This window comes from Salvelinus namaycush, chromosome 20, assembly GCF_016432855.1.
Source record: "Salvelinus namaycush isolate Seneca chromosome 20, SaNama_1.0, whole genome shotgun sequence".
NCBI lineage: Eukaryota > Metazoa > Chordata > Actinopteri > Salmoniformes > Salmonidae > Salvelinus > Salvelinus namaycush.
The window spans coordinates 37108358-37132625 of record NC_052326.1 but is presented as its reverse complement, the minus strand read 5'-3'; the positions used below and the strand labels follow the sequence as shown (position 1 = coordinate 37132625).

At 45.0% G+C, this 24268-nt stretch overlaps 1 protein-coding gene across 1 annotated transcript; it reads right to left on the bottom strand.

Annotated features, from left to right (window-relative positions):
* Positions 1-270: 270 nt before the first annotated feature.
* Positions 271-24019, bottom strand: slc6a22.2 (solute carrier family 6 member 22, tandem duplicate 2). The gene is made up of 14 exons (XM_039015208.1): positions 23818-24019; positions 22350-22484; positions 21639-21779; positions 21325-21409; positions 21090-21222; positions 20847-20981; positions 20640-20743; positions 20418-20542; positions 20054-20166; positions 18920-19060; positions 18582-18684; positions 16969-17069; positions 7385-7555; positions 271-477 (listed from the first exon to the last, which is right to left on the bottom strand). The coding sequence occupies exons 1-14, from the start codon at positions 24017-24019 to the stop codon at positions 271-273; spliced, it is 1896 nt and encodes a 631-aa protein (XP_038871136.1).
* Between the last annotated feature and the right edge of the window lie 249 nt (positions 24020-24268).

The following is a 24268-nucleotide window of genomic DNA, read 5'->3' as shown; positions in this document are numbered from 1 at the left end:
GTTGTATTCAGTACATGTGACAAAGTTTTATTTTTTTTGTCTGTGTACTGTTTCAGAAGGGCAGTGCTCTTGCATGTGTGTGTATGTACTTTCAGAGAATTTCACACCCATCTGTGGCAGTGTTTGTTGTCTTTAATTTTTCTTATTTTATTTCATATAAATGAGAAACAGAGAGGGAAAAGATTAGGACACCTTGCATCGAACCCCTGTCTCCGGGGTCAGAGTTCATGTGCAAAGAGACAAATGTTTCCCACTACACCATGGGTTCTTTTAAGTTTCCATGTTCAAGGTGTTAATGGGCACTGTCTGTGCTGGTGCTGCACTCAGCTGGGAGCTGGCGACTGTAGGGGTTTGGTTTGGTGTCCGTAATGTGCAAAGTTCTGTGAACGTCTGAAACACTTCGGATGGGTTGAGGGCCTCCTTCTGTGACATGGGTTTGGGTAGATCCTCTGCTGGACTGGTTAACACTTTCATTCTCTGTTAGGAGGGAATGCAATCATAATATGAAGAAAAAGAGTGGGTGATATGCATATCCTACATTTCAGAATACTGGTGCTGGGCTGAAATAAGTAAATGTTAAACGGCAACGTTCTGTACAGTACCTTGGAAATAATGGCCTACGCAGCGGGACGAGGCACAGTACATTTTTCCAAGGTAACGTACAGAATGGAGGTGTTTATTCCGCTTATACCACATACATACTTTCTCATCTTTTGGTTGCTAGAGACGCGACCCAGTCGTTTGTTCGTTAGTTCTATATTTATGGATGCAACCCAGTTCGTTCCATTGCCATGCTCGCTGGCAACGTTCGTATCCCTTGCCAACTAGCTATGGCTAACACAGTCACAATCTCTGCAGTCAGAATATCACTAGCAAAGTAGCCGCATATGTGTTTAAGCTGTTTTCTATTTACATTCATTTGGATTCATCCAAATTTAATGATGCCCAATTTTGCCTGGCATAGCTAGAATAGTTTGCCTTTGTCAGGACACTCAACACTGTTCATTATGAGGAGATCACATTGCACATTTGGGCTCCCAAGTGGTGCAGTGTTCTAAGGCACTGCATCTCAGTGCAAGAGGCATCACTACAGTCCCTGGTTTGAATCCAGGCTGTAGTACATCCGGCCGTGATTGGGAGTCCCATAGGGCGGTGCACAATTGGCTCATCATTGTCCGGGGTAGGCTGTCATTGTAAATAAGAATTTGTTTTTAACTGACTTGCCTAGTTAAATAATTAAAAACACTAGGCTTGAAGCTAGCTAAATAGTTTGTTGCTAGTGTAAACGAGTATTAATATTGTCTTTTGTATTTCATCTAAATCCTTTCATTAGTTTTTGTTATTTTCCATATCCAGGGATTGTGAGAGTATCGATTTGTTCAGTCGTGGATTACTCTGGCCAGCAGTACTTTCAAGTAAGCAGTAGGATTTTCCCCTCAGTCTGTTTTGATTCTACTGAGGAGAGCTACACTACATGACCAAAAGTATGTAGACACCTGCTCGTCAAACATCTTATTCCAAAATCATGGGCAATAATATGGCGTTGTCGTGACTAAGAGCCCTTAGCCGTGGTATCTTGGCACTATACCACAAATGCCCGAGGTGCCCTGTTGCTATTATAAACTGGTTACCAATGTAATTAGAGCAGTAAAAATAAATGTTTTTTCATACCCGTGGTATACAGTCTGATACCACAGCTTTCAGCCAATCAGCATTCAAGGCTCGAACCAAACAGTTTTTATAAGTAATTGATAATGCCAGAGAAGCTGGTGTTTTGGAGGATATATTGTCATGGGTGTTGTTGCAAATTATTCTACATTTCTAAAAACCTGTTTTTGCTTTGTCATTATGTGGTGCTGTGTGTAGATTGATCAGAAACTTTTTTTACCAAATTTTAGAATATGGCTGTAAAGTAACAATGTGGAAAACGTTTCTGAATGCACTGCATGTCTGACTGTTACTATTGTTTGTTTCCAGCAGTTTTTATGCTGTGTATGTTTTGCGTCTTTTAAAAACCCTGCAGAAGACACTTTTATAAGGATGCTTTTAGTGTATGATTTTAATTAGCCATCTTCCGTTCTCCTTCCTCCGGTCTTTGTTATTACTTTTGTGATGTGAAACACGTTTATCTGTATTTGTCACGACTTCCGCCGAAGTTGACTCCCCTGCCTGTTCGGGCGGTGCTCGGCGGTCGTCGTCACCGTCCTACTAGCCGCCACCGATCCCTTTTTCGTTTGTCTGGTTGTTTTGTCTTATTAGTTGCACCTGTTGTTTTTGTTTCGTAATGAGCTTCCCTATAATTAGGAGTTTGACCCGCCCTTGTTTTGTGCGGGATTGTTTTTGTTACGTGTGTGTATGTTGGGTGTTTGGCAAGTGTTTTCACTGCGCCCTGGATGTTCGGGCTTATTCAGTTTGTTGTAAAAAAGTAAATATAAGGATTATTTTTCCTAAGCGGCTCTCTCTCTCTGCGTCTGGTTCTTTCGCTCACCTAGTCCCGCGTGACAGAATCCCGCACCAAACAAAAATGGAACCAGCAGGAGCAGCCGCGTCTCCTCTCCCATCGATGGAGGAAAGGGTCCTCCATCACACCAGTGTTCTCCACAGAATTGGGTCGGCTATGGACCAAATGATGGAGAGGATGGATCGATGGGAGAGGAGTGGCCTTCCCACCTCATCTCCAGCACCCCCTCCTCCAGCACCTCCTGTTCCTGTTACAGCATCTGGCTCCGGGGCTCTTCGGCTGGCGCTCCCACGGGAGTATGATGGAACGGCGGCCGGGTGTCAGGGGTTTCTTCTCCAGCTGGAGCTTTACCTGGCGACCGTTCGTCCTACTCCCTCCGGAGAGGAGAGCGTGAGCGCCCTCGTCTCCTGTTTGACTGGACGAGCTCTTGAATGGGCCAACGCAGTGTGGAATGGCCCAGACTCGGCGAGGGATCATTACCCTGAGTTCACCCGCCGATTCCGAGCTGTGTTTGACCACCCACCAGAGGGTCGTGCGGCGGGTGAACGGCTGTTCCACCTGCGTCAGGAGACGAGGAGCGTACAGGACTTTGCCCTGGAGTTCAGGACCTTGGCTGCAGGAGCAGGGTGGAACGACAGGGCCTTAATCGACCATTTTCGATGTAGCCTTAGGGAGGACGTCCGCAGGGAGCTAGCGTGTCGGGACACCACACTCACGCTGGACGAACTTATTGACATGGCCATCCGTCTCGACAACCTGCTGGCTGCCCGCGGACGTTCGGAACAGGTCCTGTCGTTTCCACATCCCAGCCCTCCTGCTCCTATCCCTATGGAGTTAGGGGGGGCAGCATCAAGGGGGACCGGAGGAGGAGTGTCCTCCTGCACCAGTTGTGGTCGGCGAGGGCACACGGCCGACCGGTGCTGGAGGAACTCTTCTGGGAGTCGGGAGGGCAGGCGGAACACTACTCGATCACCCCAGGTGAGTCAGCACCAGACTTACCCAGAGCTTCCTGTCAGTCATATGTATGTGTTAACCTATTTCCCCGGGTTTTCTCCCTCTCTACAGCATAAGGCGCTAGTCGATTCAGGCGCAGCTGGGAATTTCATTGATCGGTGGCTCGCATTAAGGCTAGGGATTCCCCTTGTGTCGTTAGACCTACCTTTCCCCGTGCACTCCTTAGATAGCCGACCATTAGGGTCAGGAATGGTCAGGGAGGCCACGGTACCACTGGACATGGTAACGCAGGGTAGTCATAAGGAGCAGATTAGTCTGTTCCTTATCGACTCACCTGCGTTTCCAGTGGTGTTGGGAATTCCCTGGCTAGCTCAGCACAACCCGGTGATTTCCTGGCAACAGGGGGGCTCTTAAGGGGTGGTCAGAGGAGTGTTCACGCAGGTGTATAGGAGTTGCCGTTGGTGCGACTACGGTGGAGAGTCCAGACCAGGTTTCCACCGTGCGCATTCCCTCTGAATATGCCGATTTGGCTATCGCCTTCAGTAAAAAGAAGGCGACCCAATTACCACCCATCGACGAGGGGACTGCGCGATAAACCTCCTGGAGAACGCTGCACTTCCTAGGAGTCACGTGTATCCTTTGTCCCAGGAGGAGACAGCGGCTATGGAGACATATGTTACTGAATCACTGGGACAGGGATACATTCGGCCCTCCGCATCACCTGTCTCCTCGAGCTTCTTTTTTGTGAAGAAGAAGGATGGCGGTTTACGCCCGTGCATTGATTATCGAGGTCTAAATTCCATCACAGTGGGGTTTAGTTACCCACTACCTCTCATCGCTACGGCGGTGGAATCATTTCACGGGGCACGCTTCTTCACAAAATTGGACCTGAGGAGTGCGTATAATCTGGTGCGTATCCGGGGAGGAGATGAGTGGAAAACCGCATTTAGTACTACATCTGGCCATTATGAGTACCGCGTCATGCCATATGGGTTGAAAAATGCTCCAGCTGTCTTTCAATCCTTCGTAGATGAGATTCTCCGAGACCTGCTCGGGCAGGGAGTGGTAGTGTACATTGATGACATCTTGATCTACTCTGCCACCCGCGCGGCGCATGTGTCTCTGGTGCGTAAGGTACTTGGGCGACTGCTGGAGCATGACCTGTATTGCAAGGCGGAGAAATGTGAGTTCTTCAAACAGGCCGTTTCCTTCCTGGGTTATCGTATTTCCACCTACGGGGTGGTGATGGAGGATGACCGCGTTACAGCCGTGCGTAATTGGCCGACTCCGACCACGGTGAAAGAGGTGCAGCGGTTTTTAGGGTTTGCCAATTACTACCGGAGGTTTATCCGGGGTTTTGGTCAGGTGGCTGCTCCCATTACCTCACTGCTGAAGGGAGGACCGGTGCGCTTGCGTTGGTCAGCAGAGGCGGACAGAGCTTTCAGTCGTCTGAAGGAGCTGTTTACCAATGCGCCCGTGTTGGCGCATCCGGACCCCTCTTTAGCGTTCATAGTGGAGGTGGACGCGTCCGAGGCGGGGGTCGGGGCCGTGCTGTCCCAGCGCTCGGGCGAACCACCCAAGCTCCGCCCTTGTGCCTTCTTTTCGAGGAAGCTCGGTCCGGCGGAGCGAAACTATGATGTGGGGGACCGGGAGTTGTTAGCTGTAGTCAAGGCTCTGAAGGTGTGGAGACATTGGCTTGAGGGGGCGAAACACCCTTTTCTCATCTGGACTGACCATCGTAATCTCGAGTACATCCGGGAAGCGAGGAGACTAAATCCGCGTCAGGCTAGATGGGCCATGTTTTTCACCAGGTTTCAGTTCACCATCTCGTACCGACCAGGCTCCCAAAACACCAAGGCCGACGCGCTGTCCCGTCTCTATGATACCGAGGAGCGGTCCGTTGAGCCAACTCCCATCATTCCACCTTCATGTCTCGTGGCACCGGTGGTATGGGAGGTGGACGCGGAGATAGAGAGAGCCTCACGGTTAGAGCAGACCCCTCCTAACTGTCCAGCGGGGGTTCAGTACGTGCCGGGAGGGGTCCGGGATAAGCTAATCCGTTGGGCTCATACTCTCCCCTCCTCGGGTCATCCGGGCATCGAAGGACAGTGCGGAGTCTTAGAGGGAGATACTGGTGGCCCACGTTGGCTAAGGACGTGAGATTTTATGTCTCCTCCTGCTCGGTGTGCGCTCAGAGCAAGGCTCCTCGGCACTTGCCTAGAGGGAAGTTACAGCCCCTCCCCGTTCCACAACGGCCGTGGACACATTTATCGGTGGACTTTCTTACCGATCTTCCCCCGTCCCAGGGAAGTACTACGATTTTGGTCGTTGTGGATCGGTTTTCTAAGTCCTGCCGTCTCATCCCGTTGCCCGGTCTCCCTACGGCCCTGCAGACTGCGGAGGCCTTGTTTACCCATGTCTTCCGACACTATGGGGTGCCTGAGGACATCGTTTCTGATCGGGGCCCCCAATTCACGTCCAGAGTTTGGAGGGCGTTTATGGAAAGACTGGGGGTCTCGGTCAGTTTGACCTCGGGTTTTCACCCCGAGAGTAATGGGCAGGTGGAGCGCGTAAACCAGGATGTGGGCAGGTTTCTGCGGTCATATTGCCGGGACCGGCCTGGTGAGTGGGCGAGGTATGTTCCTTGGGCTGAGCTCGCTCAGAACTCCCTCCGCCACTCCTCAACGAACATGTCCCCGTTTGAGTGTGTGTTAGGTTACCAGCCGGTCCTGGCCCCATGGCACCAGAGTCAGACCGAGGCTCCTGCGGTAGAGGACTGGGTACAGCGCTCCAAGGACACCTGGAAAGCCGTCCAGGAATCGCTAAAGTTAGCAGGACAACGGCAGAAGAGGAGCGCTGACCAGCACCGCAGTGAGGCCCCCGTGTTCACACCGGGGGACAGGGTCTGGCTCTCGACCCGAAACCTGCCTCTCCGCCTGCCCTGTCGGAAGCTGGGGCCGCAGTGTGTGGGGCCGTTTAAAGTCCTGAGGAGAATAAACGAGGTGTGTTATAGGTTACAACTCCCTAGGTATTACCGTATTAACCCCTCGTTTCATGTGTCTCTCCTCAGGCCGGTGGTGGCTGGTCCCCTGCAAGAAGGTGAGGTGCCTGAGGTCCCTCCACCCCCTCTGGAGATCGAGGGGTCCCCGGCGTACACAGTACGTGCCATTCTGGACTCGAGACGCCGGGTGAGGGGCCTACAGTACCTCGTGGACTGGGAGGGGTACGGTCCGGAGGAGAGATGCTGGGTTCCGGTGGGGGACATTTTAGATCCTACTCTACTGAGAGACTTCCACCGCCTCCACCCGGATCGCCCGGCACCTCGCCCTCCGGGTCGTCCTCGAGGCCGGTGGCGGCGCGCTGCGGGAGCCGCGCGTCAGGAGGGGGGTACTGTCACGACTTCCGCCGAAGTTGACTCCCCTGCCTGTTCGGGCGGTGCTCGGCGGTCGTCGTCACCGTCCTACTAGCCGCCACCGATCCCTTTTTCGTTTGTCTGGTTGTTTTGTCTTATTAGTTGCACCTGTTGTTTTTGTTTCGTAATGAGCTTCCCTATAATTAGGAGTTTGACCCGCCCTTGTTTTGTGCGGGATTGTTTTTGTTACGTGTGTGTATGTTGGGTGTTTGGCAAGTGTTTTCACTGCGCCCTGGATGTTCGGGCTTATTCAGTTTGTTGTAAAAAAGTAAATATAAGGATTATTTTTCCTAAGCGGCTCTCTCTCTCTGCGTCTGGTTCTTTCGCTCACCTAGTCCCGCGTGACAGTATTATTAAAATGCTATACAAATAAAGTTATAAAATGTGTGAGCTATGCTAAGATTTTCCTCTTGTAGGACATTTGAAGGAATCATTTCAAGGAATCAGAATATGCCATTGTCGTCATTTTTTTTTTAGCTACATTAAAGATGATAGAAAATGAAACGACTATGATATGGACCACTTAATCATGTTTAAAACTCAGCGTTTCTCTGTACCTGCCGCAGTGAACCAGCGGTGACACTCATCTTGTACAGCATCCAGAGAGGTACCAGTAACGTCGAGGAGAGAGTGAAGAATCCACCAATGGCGTAGCCCCACCAGGGGTACTCATAAGTGTTGTTGAACTTGAGGGGGGTATACTTGACCAGGGAGAAGACAAGCGTACCCTATAAAAAGAGACAGAAGTGGTCGAGGACATACAAAGAACATTGTTTAAGCAGAAAGTCTATTCAGCACTTGGAAAAACATGAGCCAACCCGAGTGAGATGGAGAAAATTTGTCAATACCCTAAGCATTTGTTTAAACAGGTTATAGAAATTCTACATTTTTACTTTAATCATTTAGCAGATGTTCTAATTCAGAGCGATTTTACAGTGAGAAAAAAACCTGTGGTTCTAAAAAAGCCTCTTAAAGCTAGAGGTTCAGCTTCTAGAAAAGCCTGGGGGACGAAGTCAAGAATTAGACATTCTTCTTGGTTCTTACTTCAAAGATAAACCAGAGTTTAAAAGCTATCAGTCATGAGAGAGACGTGCATCTGTTTGATGAGGAGACTTACATCTTTATACCTACACCACAGAATATCAATACTGTTGGCAAAGTAGTGTCCGATACAATATTACCAACTGGGCACAGACATCAGTTCTACGTATAGATTTGATTTACATTTGGTTGAGTTGTCAACTAACAGGAAATCAACAACCAATGTCACCATGTCTTTGGATTAGGTTAAAAGTTGGGTGATGTAGGACCTGACTGACTACATAGTTCAGTTATATTAAAGGACTACAATTACCAATGTTCATTAACGGAAGTAACATTATCATTCGGACTGAGACTGATAGGCTAGTTAATTGTTACGGAGTCTAGTTGATAGGTAATCGACTAGCCGGACTGTTCCCCGGGAGGGGATTTGTACAATGCATGAACAAGGCTATTGAACTTGACATTGGTGTCTTTATTCCTTTATCCAACATATCATACCAAAACATGGTATCAGAAGTGGCTCGAAAACCACACGTTTGTTATTTTTGTAGCTAAGTACAGTATAGGCGCAGTCACGTTCCATATGCGAACACACGCCGTTTCCTAGTCACAGCACTGATCAACTCGTTGTTAGCTGGCTAGCTAGCATCACTACGTACCTCAATGGCTGAAGGCAAAGAAATCTCCTATTCCATTGCTATGGCAGTGAACATTCCGCCACCAAATCCCATGGTTCTCACAGGGGACTGGAATACTAATTGGGAAAACTTCAGGGATGTATTCGAGGACTATGCGCTGGCGACCGGTCTACATGAGAAACCCAACGAGGTACAAGCGGCAACTCTGAAGAGTTTAATGGGCAGAGAATGCAGGCATATCTTCCGGCAAAATCTCACCCTTACAGCACGACAACAGTGTGATGCAAAGGCTATATTGTGTGCATTGGAGAATTACTTCAAACCCTCCAGAAACATCATTTACGAGTGGTTCGTTTTCGGAAGCTGCAAACAGGAAGAGGGTGAGTCAGTACATAACTTTGTAACCCGTTTGAAAGAAAAATCCGCCACTTGTGAATTGAAAGATGATTTGATTCGTGACAAAATAGTACTGGGATTTGCAAATGAGGATATGCGCCGGCGTCTACTGAGAGAGAGAGGCTTAACATTATTAACTGCCATTGAAATGTGCCGCACTACTGAAGTCACTGACATGAGAATGAGAGCAATGGAAATCAAAACCCCACGCTCCGACGTTGATACTGTTCACGCTGTTGCCAGGCAGACATTCAGACAAAACCAATCGAGGCAGAGTAATTCACCACGAACGGTGAACACAGAGGGAATACACACACACACACGTGGCAAAGAGCACTGCCCTGCCTACGGAATACCATGCAGAGCTTGTGGAACTGATAATCACTTTGCAAAAGTGTGTCTCATAAGCAAAAGAAGGGTGAGTGAGGGCAAGATTCACTGTGTTGATGATGTCACTCAATGTTCAGAACAGTGAAAGTGACATTTACATGCATAAATCCATTGGTGCTGTACACTCGAGGGAAGAAATGGTTTGTGACACTACGATTACACAACAAGCAACAACAATGTCAACTGGATTCTGGTGCTACATGCAACGTAATGAGCTACAAAGACAAAATCTATCTGGCACCTGACACACATCTATTGCCCAGCGATACTAGACTAAAGCTGTACTCAGGAGAGCTAATGAGCTCTATGGGTACCTTTGAGACCGAATGTGTTATTCGGGGACGCAAACACAAGCTGGAGTTTGAGATTGTGAAAACCAGTCAACATCCTCTCCTCTCAGGCTCTAAATGAGAACGCCTGGGACTGATGCAGTTCACTGTACCAAATGACCTGCACATTGTGGAGCATGTCCAGCATGGACCCCCTGTCCAGAGAACAACTACTCAGCAGATATGACAATGTATTCAACAGGCCCATTGAATCGGTGCCTGTGGAGGTACACTTTGAATTGGATGAGAGCGTCACTCCAGTCCAGTGTGCTCCTCGCAATGTGCCCATTGCAATGAAAGTGGCTATGAAGGCCCAGCTGGACAAGTATGAGGCCGATGGCCACACGACATCTGTGACTGAACGAACTGACTGGATCGGCAATATGGTCATAGTGAAACTGAAACGATCCCACTACATCATGCCGAAACTAGAGGATGTCCTCTACAAGCTTCCCAAGGCCAGGATTTTCACCTTGGTGGATGCCCGAGATGCATTCCTTCAATGCAAGCTGGACGAAGAAAGCAGCTTCATGACTACCTTCTGGAACCCCTGGGGTCGGAAACGCTGGCTCAAGCTCCCATTTGGTGTCTCAGTGGCGCCTGAGGTATACCAACGCAAGCAGCACGAGTTACTGGCTGGGCTCAAGGGCATTGAACCCATCGCCGATGATGTCCTGATCGTAGGCTGTGGTGACACAGACGAAGAAGCAGAACACGACCACGATGTGAAGCTCCTGGCACTGATGGAGCGCTGCCGATCAGTTAAGCTTCGTCTTGGCCTGAAGAAGCTGCAGTTCAAGGTGAAAGACGTCCACTTCCATGGCCATATTCTCTCGGCAAAAGGCCTGAAGCCGGACCCAGACAAGGTCAGAGCGATCCTCGACATGCCAAACCGGTCTGATGCAAAAGGAGTACAGCGTCTCATCGGCTTTGCAAACTATCTTGCAAAGTTCATGCCACACCTATCAGCAGTCTGATGCAGGAAGGCCAGCCCGTTGCATTTGCCTCGAGAGTGCTCACCCCCACCGAACAAAACTATGCACAAATTGAGAAAGAGTGCCTCAGCATCGTCTTCTCCTGCCAGCGATTCCATCACTACTTATATGGTCAAGAGCTGGTCACCTCTGAAACTGACCACAAACCACTCATTGCCATATTCGGTAAACCTCTCCTCAACACGCCCAAGAGGCTTCAAAGCATGCTCCTGACTCTGCAAAACTACAGCCTGAAAGTCATTTACAAGCCAGGACCAGAGATGTACATCAGCGACACACTGAGCAGGGCAACAGCACAATGTACAGGCAGAGGCACTGCCTATCAGCGGCATGCCATCTGTTCGCTACAGCAGGAACAACAAGATGTTCAACAGATCAATCAGGCAGACTACTTAAACGTCACAGATCACCGCCTAGCCCAGATCAGGCAACACACTGACAAGGACGAACACCTACAGTCACTGAAGTCCATGGCTCTCTCAGGTTGGCCGTACCTGAAAGAGGAGACACCTTTCACAGTGAGAGAATACTGGACCTTTTGAGATGAGATCAGCGTGCAAAATGGCGTCTTGTTCAGAGGTCAGAAGGTCATTATTCCCAAATCACTACGTCCAGAGATGCTTACCTGCATACACTCCAGTCACGTTGGAGGTGACGCATGCTACCGCCAGGCTCGTGAAACATTATACTGGCCAAACATGCAAGCAGAAATGAAAGACTTTGTCAGCAGCTGTACCACATGCAACGAGTATGCTCATGAACAGCAAAAGGAAACCATGATGTCACACGAACTGCCCACAAGGGCCTGGCAAATCGTCCGCATGGACTTATTCAGACACAGACAAAAGGACTATATACTCATTGTTGATCACTACTCTGACTTTTGGGAAATTGAACTGCTCCCTGACTTGTCTGCATAGACGGTCATAAAGAGCTGCAAGACGCAGTTTGCAAGGCAAGGTCAGCCTGATAAGGTAATCACGGACAATGGCCCACAATTCACTGCACAGTTCAAGCGTTTCGCCTCAGAATGGGAGTTTGACCACGTGACCTCCTCTCCAAGACACCCAAAAGCAAATGGCAAGGCAGTCAGCTGTCAAGATTGCAAAGAACCTGTTAAGCAGGGTCTTGCGTGACAGCAACGACCCATGGAAAGCGATCTTACAGTGGAGGAACACACCCACCGAAAACATGGACAGCAGCCCAGCACAACGCCTTCTGTCCAGACGTCTGAAGACTACCATCCCTGTAGCTAACAAGCTACTTGAGCCCTGTGTCATGGCTGGCGTTACGGACTAACTGCGTCACAGAAAGCAGCTCGCTAAGTGCTCCTACGACCGGACTGCTCGAGAACTACCAGAGCTGGAGGTGGGTGAAACGATAAGGATGAAACCGCTGCCGGGAGACCACACAGGACTTTGGAGGCTGGGCACATGCCTACAGAGTTGCACCACGTTCTTACCTGGTGGATGTTGGTGGCTCCCTCTATCGTCGCAATCGGGTGGATCTGCGCGTAGCAGAGCAGACAACAAACCAGAACACACCATACACTCACCTAGATGAGCTGAATCACAGTCCAGGCCTAAGGTTAAGGGGCGCAGAATTGAGACATGAGCCAACTGAAGGTGAGGCTTCTACCCCACCAAGCTCTCCAGCTCGTGGCCCTAATCCTACTCCTGTCAGAGCCAATACTTACTCACAGGTGGGTCGGCTGTGCAAGCCACCCGACAGGCTTACTAAGTAAGCAAGAGACTGTGTTAACTTGTCCTCTGTTTATAAAAAAAAAAGGAAGATGACAACTGGAGTAAAAGGAAAATTTCATGCTTTTTCAATTGTTATGACTGTTAAGAACTTAATGTTATGCCATTATGTTTGCACTTTCTATTGAAAAGGATGATGTTACGGAGTCTAGTTGATAGGTAATCGACTAGCCGGACTGTTCCCCGGACTCCGGGTGTAGAGATTTGTACAATGCATGAACAAGGCTATTGAACTTAACATTGGTGTCTGTCTTTATTCCTTTGTCCAACATATCATACCGAAACATTAATAGATAGCTGACAGCTATGGGAACTAACCATGTAACTTTCTAATATTTATTCAACTTTGTTAAGCAATAACACAAGTTGTGATCATTAGCCTAAGAAACTAATATGGCGTTGAAGAATTTACGACTGAACATCTGCAAATGAAGACAACGCCGAGGCGATACAACAAGCGCCAGTACAGTACGCGCCAGTGGTACAAGAGGGAGATCAACCCGAGCCCGTTAACGAGATGAATGCGTCCTCATTTTTAGCACTGATCCAGCCTTTTCTGGCCGCACAAGGCAACCATTCTCTACAATGGAAAATATGAAAACAATACTTTAGAACTTACCAGTAGCTACCAGAGTTCCAAAGGAGCAACATTTGGCGATTCTTCTTCATTATTTAGGGACAATGAATCTTTGCTACACTACCAGGTGATGTTGACGTTGAGCATGCTATTGTGTTGCTAGATGCACATTTTCAACCCAAAACGAACTTAACAACCAAACGTGGTACGTTTTAGACTAACACAGCAACAGGGTGAATCTGTGGCAATGTCTGTAGCAGAGCTCAGGCAGCTAGCAAGAACTTGTGAATGGGAATAGCCTAGAGAGCAGTTTATCAGTTGATCAACAAGAATACAAGCAACAAGTTTGGGGAACGTTTGCTAATGAGGGAGACATTACCCTAGCTAGATCTGTCGACATAGCCACTGCAATGGAATCTACAAAAGAGGAAGTAAAATTCCTGCAGGGTGCAACATTGGCTACAAAAGCTGAGGTGCAGAATCAATTACTCACAAAATCATAGCAGTAATTCAAAATGGAAAAATAGAACAGACTCGGTCAGATGACGCAGAGTGAGGAAATGGCTCAAATGTGAAATGTCATAACTGGAAGAATGGGTCACAGGTCAAAATAAGCTGCCCAGGTAAAGGGAAAATATGTATTAACTGTAACAAGTTTGGACATTTCAGTAGTGTGTCGTTCAGCTATAGCTTCACACTCAGCTATCAGAGCTGATACAGAGAAATGATGATGAAGATGGGGAAAGTAATGTAAGTATTTAACGTACATAGTCATCACAATGAATACAGAGTGTTTTTTCTTCTTATCAGTGCGCTGTTGGTGGCATACAAGTGAATATGACAGTGGACACTGGAGCCCAGGTGTCTTTGCTGAACACTGATGTTTACCATGGAAAGCTAGCACAGAAATTTCCCCTTCAGCCACTGGACGCTAAAATCAGTCAGTATTATGGATCGAGTGTGCCTGTTGATGGATATATCGTTGTGCCAGTGTCTCACAAAGGTAAAACAGTTCAAGCTAAGCTGTATGTTGCATGCAATGGTGACTGATGGGATGAGCTCTGCTACAGGCACTGACCTTTAACCTGGTTTAGGGAGAACCTACCATTGCACTCCCACAGCCTGCTATTCAGATTGCTACGGAATCAGAACCAGAGTGTGTAAAGGAAAATGCACAGGTCTAGGCTGTATTAAAGATTTTGAACATGCGCCTAGAGTGAGAAAAGATGCTCTGCCGGTGGTGCAACCATTGAGAAGACTTCCGTTGTACCAGCTGATCTGAAAAGACTGCAACACGAGGACATAATCAAATCAGTCTATTCTCCAGAATGGATTTAGAACATTAGTTGCCAGGAAGAAATCAGGAGAAATTTGCACATGCTGTGACTTACGAGAAGTCAACAAGGCGATCATAGTGGGAAAACACCCACTTTCTTCGATTGACAAAATTATTACTGAGTTTGCCGGAGCCGCAAGTTTTCAAAGTAGATCTGAGGAGTGGATATCTCCAAGTTCCGCTCGTCCCAGAGTCTCGTTATCTCACCGCATTTATCATGCATGAGGGCGTGTTCCAATACAAACAATTACCCTTCGGATTGGCTTCCGCGCCAAGTGCTTTCCAGAAGATCATGGACATCGTGCTGTCCGGCCTGAAGGGGGCTCCACACTACCTTGACAATATCACGGTCCACGGAAAGGATAAAAAAGAACACACCTTGCAAAGCTCAAAATGCCACTGAACAGAGGGAAATGTGTCTTCAGCACAGATATAACTTAGTTCATTGCCTACAAAGTGAGCGCTGCTGGAGTAAAGCTGTGCCAGTCCAACGTGATGGCAATCAAGAAGATGCCAGCACCAAAGTTGGTGAAAGAGCTTCAAACCTTCTTAGGAGTGACAAACTATTACGTGAAGTTCATTTCGGATTATGCAACAACAACGGAACCCCCAAGGCAGTTGCTACACCAGGATGCAGAACGGAAATGGATGTCCGCACAAGACCAAGTATTCGCTGAACAGAAACATGCAATAGCAGAACCATCTGTTCTGGCTTACTTCCACCCAGATCGATCCAGTACAAAGTGAAGTGCTAAGCTACATGAAAGCTGGATGAAAAGGTCCAACAAGAGACATACTGTTCAGTCCATACTACATGATAAGAGACAAGAGGAAGAGGAGATCGCACCTACCATTAGAAAAGGAGATCGCACCAATCACTCTGACAGAGTCCTCACCCAAGCTCATAAAGGACACCCAGGAACAAGAAAGATGAAGCAGTTCCTTCACAGCAAAGTATGGTGGCCAAAGATGGACGATGACATCACCAGCTTAGTGCGCAGAGCACACAGCTTTTCGCAAAGTGAAAAATCACTCATACCAGAAAAAACACCACTACAACCTACACCGTGGCCTAAAAGACCTTGGGAGAAGATCCAAGTGGACATCTTTGGAGAACTACAAGCAGCTCGAGCTCATCAGAAGTACCTGATCATTGTTACAGACCTGTACAGCAAATGGCCTGAAGTCTTACCCAGAAGCAACGTGACCACAGCAACTGTGATCAATGGACTTTCAGATCTGTTCACACAATGGGGCCAGCCTCAAGTTCTAGTTCCCGCAATTCACAAGCTGACTTTATATCTTACTTGGAACCATGCACCAGAGTATCCTGTTGTACTAGCCAACGCAGGTGTGGAAAGGTTTAACAAAGTCCTGAAGTATGGTCTTCGTGCCCTGATGCAAGAAAGAAAACAGTTCTCTCATGCATTAAACACTACTATTGAGCTACAGATCAATGCCTCACAAGGTGACAGGAAAATCACCCACCGAACTCATGATTTGGAAGAACCTTCAGAGTCCCGCTGGATACAGTCCATTCACTTTTTGCAGCTGATAAGCCACCTGATGATTCTAAGCTACGGGTAGAAGTGCAGAAATATCTGGAAACTCAAAATAAGTATTATGACTAAAACAATGTAAAGGAGGATTCCTCACTGCAAGTTGGAGATTGTGTCATGGTAAAGAGACCAGAGGACACACACTGAAAACCAGTTTCTCTCTGTTATCGAATTATTGCTCGACCTGGCAGATGCACATTCCAGGTTTAAGATGGAACCTTCTGGAACACAAAGACTTTCGTACTAGCCAGCCCGCCGAAGAAGAAATGGATGTTGTGTTCATTCCACAACCTGACTATATTCCAGGTCAAGAGCAGAACATTCAAGGTCAAAGACAAGAAGTTGCTCATGGAGATGTGCCAGAAGCAAGAGCACAAGAACAACATCAAGCAGAGCCATGACAAACTCGTGAAAGAAGGCTACCTGCTAGACTCCATTAATTGTTCATGACTTATGGTCTTAGTTCAAGAAGGGGGGGGAATGTAGGACCTGACTGATTACATAGTTTAGTTATAGGGCTATAATTGCCAATTTTCATTAACGGAAGTAATATTAACATCCGGACTGAGACCGCTAGTTTAATAGATAGCTTAGCTGACACCTATGGGAACTAACCATGTAACTTTCTCAGACTTATTAAACCGTGTTAAACGATAACGCAAATTGTGATCATTATCCTGAAACAATGCCCTAATATTGATGACTTTGTAAATCCAATCAGTTTCCACGTTGATTCAACTTTATTTTTTGAGTTGAAATTATTTGGAAACAATGTTGATTCAAGCAGTTTTTGCTCAGTGGGTAGATTGTATGCAAGTGGAGTTTGTATTAAAGTATGCTTTCATTCTTAGAAGATGTTTAGACATTCAAGTGATGGAACTATTGTATTTGTGTATTGGACTATTGGTCCTTTTTGTTAGAAGAATTATTTATTTATATATATATATATATATATATATATATATATATATATATATATATATATATTATTCTTCTTTTTCTAAGATAAAAGAGCAGTACAATAGTAAAGTGTATCACCTCCTCCACTGTATATACTGTAATAACATATGTTAACTAATGAAATGGAGACAACTGTTTCAGCTAGCAAGATACTTACTATGCATATGACAGGTGTGATGTACATCCAACAGTACTTCATGAATGGCCAAGGTCGATAGCCAATCATGTCCTCAATATTATCATACAGCCGCTCCGCACCTTGAGGGAATAAAATGTATTCACTTTAGTGATTCACAGATGATTCGCGATTGAAGTTTTAGTCAGTTGTAAAACATATGTGACCGATTCAGGAAACTAGGCGTATGTCACAAGTTCCGACTTCACAGGAGAGACGTTTGAACGTATTTTTTTTTTTTACCAAAATGTGGTTTTTGGCAGAAATGCATTCTCGAACATGTGAACTTTCATGTGCCTTAATATCAAACGTGTATGCCATCTGTAAATATGAATACAATTGTTAAATTATGAGCCTTGAGAAAACACCCGTCTCCGGATTACATTTTCAAACTAAGGGCAACCGTGGTATGGCATTCCTGACAGGGAGACGCATCCATCATGCATGATGATGTATACATGTAAGATAGTCTAGCATGAGCTAGCTTAATTTTCAAATATTACACGTGGTTTCATTTCATGCTAAAGTGTACTGTTAGCTAGCTAGCTAGCATTAGCTGCCTGGCTCCCTAGCTGACATTATTTGTTTCCCAGAGCAGTTTGCTTTTCTCGTTAGCTAGCTAACATTGTACCTGGTTGGTTAGCTCCCAGCACTGTGGCATTATTGGCACTTTGTTCATTGTTATTTAACTAGCTAACGTTAGCTGGCTGGCTCGTTAGCTAATGTTACGTGACATGTGTATGTGTTTGTAATCTTAAACATTGTTTAACTAGCTGTTCATTGTTTAGCTAGCTAGCTGGCGCGAGCTGTCTTAAACTAAAGTGTACTGTTAGTTAGCTAGGTAACGTTAGCTGGCTGGCTCCCTAGCGGACGTTATTATTAGTTTCCCAAAGTTATTTGCTTTTGTAGTTAGAGCCTAGTGTTAGGCATTGTTGGCACTTTTTGTTGTTTAACTAGCTAACGTTAGCTGGCTGGCTTGTTAGGTGACGTGGGTACAACACCCGTTGAATATGGCTGGTGTTAGTAAACTTCTGCAAAAAAAGCTTAATAAAGTTGTTGCCAGCAGAGCTGGTTAGGCTGTTTTCATGTTATCCAGAGGTAAACAAATCATTGTTCAGAGCGTCAAGTGTGCGCTCCAAGAGCGAAATGAGATGGGTGGGGCTAAAGCTTAAGATGGTGTGAACGATGCTGAATGGGTGTAGACAAAGAGCTCTTCACTAGATATCCAAACATTCAAAGGCGAGTTTACAAGTTAATCAACTTTCAAATCAGAATTACTTTCCCATTGTTCCTCAAATGCAGTGTATGATATACCATTTTGTAGCTCTGAGTCTCTCTTATCCAATGTAAAAAACACCATTTCACATTTTGCTAAATAAGACCGAAACCAGATGGTGAGTCACATATCTCGTTTAGAGTAACTTAATCCAACCCAGTCTTATCAACATGACATTATTGGTACAATGAGAAAATGTACTGTTTTGACTCATACATTCAGTATGTTCCCTCAAATGGAATTAAACTATTTTCTATGGACTTTAAATGATTTGTTTGGAAATGTTTGTGCATCTGTGGTTAATCCTGATGCTTCTCACCATAACACCACCCAACACAGATGGCCTGGAGACTAGCAAAGACCAGGAGTGTCATCCCACTGCAGGCATAGTAATCAAACAGCTGAAACACATACAGGCCACCCTACAGAGAGGGTGGGTGGTAGGCAGAATAATTAATAAACAATCTTTCTAAATAAGACAAATGGATGTGAAGTACTGTGAGTAGCAGGCAACACATGTGATTTCCACTGCAAGTCATCTGATAGTCTGTGGGAACAGAGAGGCTCAAATGCCCATTCTTCTTCCTATAAAAGCTACCTGATCATATTACTAATCTGTTGTGGTAAACCCGTTCGACCAGTATTGTCAACTCTCACCTCTGTGACCATTAGCAGGCCAACCAGGAAGCTGCACACACTGATGCCAAGCAGGAGAAGTTTTTTCCGCAGATGGCCCACGTGGAAGAAAGAGGGGTACATGTCTGAGATCGCTGTGACCATGGCATCGTGATATACAAACTGAAGGGCAAAAAGGTTGTTCTAGTGAGGACGCAGGCCTATCAATTTAACAACCAATTAATCATTCAAACAATGAAATGTATTCATAAAGCCCATTTTTACATCAAGAGTTGTCAGTGCTTTACAGTAACTTGGCCTAGACCCCAAAGAGCAGTGATAAAACATGCATATGGTACATTTCATTTGACAGAGATCATCAGAATCATAGCAGGTATCACCTTATGAATTGCCTAATATAATAACGCATACTATAACTACCTGCGTATAGCCTACACAACTCAAAGGCCTCCACAGCTTCTAATGTTGTAACAGTCTGAAACCGAGCATAGATCAAACAAGCAACATCTTAGTCTGATCAAAAACACTGCAGCTCAATACCACAAAGCGGAACAGACATACAGGGATTAAGGTCTGAAAGGCACTTGTGCGTCGGGAATTTTGGCTATTACTGTCACTGAAAATGTGAAAATAGCTGATTACACACAAAAATGATTTAACTTTCTGTAAAGGGTGTGGTTCCTGATCTATTTCTCATAGGAACTTAGGGACTTATGTTAATTTGAACCTTGACTTGGTTAACTGCATAGTTAAATGCCAAAAAGAAGAAATTAGCAATGTCACTAAGCCAAACAAAACAACAATAGCCAGTACAAATGTTAAACGTAATTTACTTTTGCAGTTTGCACTACACCATGACAAGCAACAGTTCATGTTGTCATTAACTAGCGCATTATAGTGACGCCAGCAAGTGCATTAGCAAGCTAATGATAGCTAGCTAGCTAGCAGACCATTGAATCTCGCTAGCCAACAAGTTAGCATCATCAGTCAGGCATTGAACTAAAGACATTGTTTGGGGCTACTTAGCTAGCTTCCTCAGTGATTCATGCCAAGTGAAAGTGGCCCAAGGCGCAAAGTAGCTTTTAAAATGTAGTGACTCACAAATCAGTGTTTCCTCAAATCATTTTGTAGACCTTCATGGACGCTCTAACCTACCTCACTGTCTAACCCCAGTAGGAGGATCATGACGTAGAAGAAGATGGCCCAGAGTTGGGGTACTGGCATCATGGCCACAGCACGAGGGTAGGCGATGAACGCCAGGCCAGGACCTGTAAGTGGTATATTAAAGCATTGTGTTCACATGATATCCCTCAAAGGGTTGAACATGCGTTTAGTCTACTGGCACACAGTATTTACAACGTTGGTACTAAATGTCATACTTTAGTCCCATTTAGTCTACTAGTTACCCATCGTTGAACAATGCTGTGGTTGTCAAACTAGCGCAAATATCAGGTTTATTACAGACACTTTGTAAATAGTGAGATTTAAGGTTTGAAGTTACATGCGGAGCATTACCTACCTGATTCAGCCACCATTGAGATGTCTATACCCTGTTCATAAGCCATGAAGCCCAGTACAGAGAAGATGGCAAAACCAGCCACAAAGCTAGTCACACTGTTTAGTAGACAAAGATACACACAGTCCCTGAAATTAAAAAGACTACATTAGTCAGCCTTAAATTCACACAACAAAATAGGTCTTCTCAATACAATGTCATGAATCATGATCGAGATCTGTGTACCTGTAGCAGTTGTTGTTGTACTTGTTGTAGCTGCCTAAAGATGTCAAAACCCCTGTACAAACTCCATAGGAGTAAAATATCTGGCTTCCAGCATCCATCCATACCTGAAACAATTAATATGTCAAAATAATTGTTAACTGCGGTAGAAAGTGTATTTGCTTATGTGGGATGGATCTCAGTTTTGGACACAATGAAGTGTGTTCCTACCTGTGGGTCAGCGAGGCGGGCTGGGTCTGGGTAGAGGTAGAACTTGATACCATCTATGGCCCCTGGCAGTGTAAGTCCACGAACTAGCAACACCAACAGCATCACATAGGGGAAGGTGGCAGTGAAATAGACCACCTGAGGGGAGACCAGACAAGCATTACTTTCACTCAGTCTATGGCTCATCCTAACAACTTTACACTATTCATGGTGTCATCAGGCTGAATGGCAGAGATGCCACCTTACCTTTCCAGTAGACTTCACTCCTTTCCAGACACAGAAGTAACAGATAATCCAGGACAGTAGAAGACACAGAGCTAGGTCCCAGCGAACACTCCCAATCTCTTCAATTCCCCCAGACAAGCCCAATATTCTTCTCCTGGGAGTGTAAATGCTTATTTAGTAACATTCACTCTAACTTTTTTTTTTAAATGCATTTATACATAATAAAAAAATGTGTGTACATTGTCAAGTCACTTACTCCCAAAATTCTATGACTGAGGATGTAGTGTTCCCATGAGAATGGGAAGAAATTGTGCTGTTCTGGCCAGGCTCAAAACAGTTGTCTTATAGTGAGAGAAAAAATTACAAAACAATTAAAGCACATGGATGAGTAGAATAGTCTATGGCTTATGTACATTTGAGGTGGATTAACTTCCAGCTATAAACTTTCAGCAATACATTGTCTGTGCCATGTATTTAACTTAAAAAACCTGGTAATTATGTTATGATTAGTTAGTGGTTGACAACAACCATAATAAGTTATTGACAAGCATAACATATAAAATAAAATACCTGTGTTCCAACTGTTTTTACAACTGGCCCATGGGAGTTCTAAGCTGAAGGAAGAGAAGAGGTATAGGAACGCCCAAGCCAGAATGATGATGTAATACACTCCAGTGTACAAAACCACCACTTGGCTTCCATAGCCCAGGCCTATTGAGAGAGGTCAACATCATAAAACGACAACATAGAAAACATAACGAATTTGGGGTCTGATATGGGGGGCTTATCAATGAGGAAATACTTCCTGAATTGAGGATAATGACTTCCTGAATTGAAATGGAAATGTCCTCAACCTTGACAAAAGGTTCATATTACCAGTATATCCATATTAGCACTATCTCGTTGGCATCAATAACCGGGCTACTTCATACAAATGTTAATTGACAGCTTCATATAGTCTGGAGCTCTGCTACCAATGATAAAGATACAATTTAGGTAATCCTTAAGACTTGGTATTTGGTATTTTATTAGGAGCCCCATTAGCTGTTGCAAAAGCAGCAGCTACTCTTCCTAGGGTCCACACAAAACATGAAACATGACATAATACAGAACATCAATAGACAAGAACAGCTCAAGGACAGAACTACGTAAAAAATAAAAAAAAGGCACACGTAGCCAACATATCAATGCATACACACAAACTATCTAGGTCAAATAGGGGAGAGTCGTTGTGCCGTGAGGTGTTGCTTTATCTGTTTTTTGAAACAAGGTTTGACTTACCTTCAAAAAGTGGGCAGATTTTCCTCCAGCAAGTGATTCCACCCTGACTAGTGTACTGGCCCAATGATATCTCCAGGAAGAAGAGGGGAATACCGCAGGTGAACAGGAACAAAATATAGGGGACAAAGAAAACCCCTTTTTGGAGTAATGATTAATAAGTGATTTGCATGAAACACTGAAATTGACTATGCATTTTGAACCACTGTCAAAGTCAGGGAAATTGTACATTTATACTTAGTCTTCTATCACACATCACCACATAAGTCACATGCTAGTAAAGCAGCTGTGGTTAGAGTTGATGGGGTACAGACAGTTTAACTAAGCTTATGAGCACTTACGTTATATTCTTCAAGAATCAATGGATATATATCTTAAATTAAAAGTTTAAAATACAATTGATGTCAGAAGTTTACATACACTTAGGTTGGAGACTCATTTTTCAACCACTCCACAAATTTCTTGTCAACAAACTATAGTTTTGGCAAGTCGGTTAAGGACATCTACTTTATGCATGACACAAGTAATTTTTCCAACAATTGTTTAGACAGATTATTTCACTTATAATTCACTGTATCACAATTCCAGTGGGTCAGAAGTTACCATACACTAAGTTGACTGTGCCTTTAAACAGCTTGGAAAATTCCAGAAAATGTCATGGCTTTAGAGGCTTCTGATAGGCTAATTGACATCATTTGTGTCAATTGGAGGTGTACCTGTGGATGTATTTCGGTATGACGCCTGCGTGGTCCCATGGCGTTTATACTTGCGTACTATTGTTTGTACAGATGAACGTGGTACCTTCAGGCATTTGGAAATTGCTCCCAAGGATGAACCAGACTTGTGGAGGTCTACAATTTTTTATCTGAGGTCTGGCGGATTTCTTTTGATTTTCTAATGATGTCAAGCAAAGAGGCACTGAGTTTGAAGGTAGGCCTTGAAATACATCCACAGGTACACCCCCAAGTGACTTAAATGATGTCAATTAGCCTATCAGAAGCTTCTAAAGCCATGACATAATTTTCTGGAATTTTCCAAGCTGTTTATAGGCACAGTCAACTTAGTGTATGTAAACTTCTGACCCACTGGAATTGTGATACAGTGAATTATAAGTGAAATAATCTGTCTGTAAACAATTTTTGGAAAATGTACTTGTGTCATGCACGAAGTAGATGTCCGAACCGACTTGCCAAAACTATAGTTTGTTAACAAGAAATTTGTGGAGTGGTTGAAAAATGAGTTTTAATGACTCCAACATAAGTGTATGTAAACTTCCGACTTCATCTGTATATACCAATCCCAGATTGCCCCTTTAAGTAAATAACGTTTTAATTTACAGCGGAATAAGTTTCATTATTTAAGAGTTTAGCCTTATCTGAAAAAATCAAAGTAAAACACTTTTATATAGGAGCAATTTCATTATGCGTGTTAAAATGTATATGACCACATAAAGATGTGGTGTGATGCTCACCTCCTCCATTTTTATAGCACAAGTATGGGAACCTCCATACATTTCCCAGACCGACAATGTGTCCAGCTACTGCCAATAAGAACTCCGTTTTGCTGCCCCACTTGCCCCTGTCCTGGGGCTTGGGATCAGGGAGTTCTACGTTCGCCTTGGCTCCTGAACTCATCAACTTCAGCTTCACCTCTGTCTCATATGTACGCTCCATTTCAGCCTTTGAAAGTCTATTACAGTGTCCTGAAATGTTGCATACCATACCAAAGTTATTGTTTTGAAGCACTACTTTTGAAAATGTAAGTAATATATTATGTTGAAAATAAGGCTTTTGTTTTAATGTCTTAACATTGTGGTGAATATCTAAAGCATGATTACTACACTGTAAATAAAAATATGTTGCTTAAATATCCAAGTTGGCTGGACTTAAAATTGTGAAAATGTTGACCTGGAATTCTCCGCT

Excerpts from the sequence above, each read along its gene's own strand:
- slc6a22.2 (XM_039015208.1), bottom strand. The coding sequence starts at position 24,019 with ATGGAGCGTACATATGAGACAGAGGTGAAGCTGAAGTTGATGAGTTCA. Across the intron at positions 19,061-20,053 it reads TACTGGGGTTAGACAGTGAG|TTTGTATATCACGATGCCAT; the intron begins GTAGGTTAGAGC and ends TTTGCCCTTCAG. Across the intron at positions 7,556-16,968 it reads TCACACCTGTCATATGCATA|GGTACGCTTGTCTTCTCCCT; the intron begins GTAAGTATCTTG and ends CTCTTTTTATAG.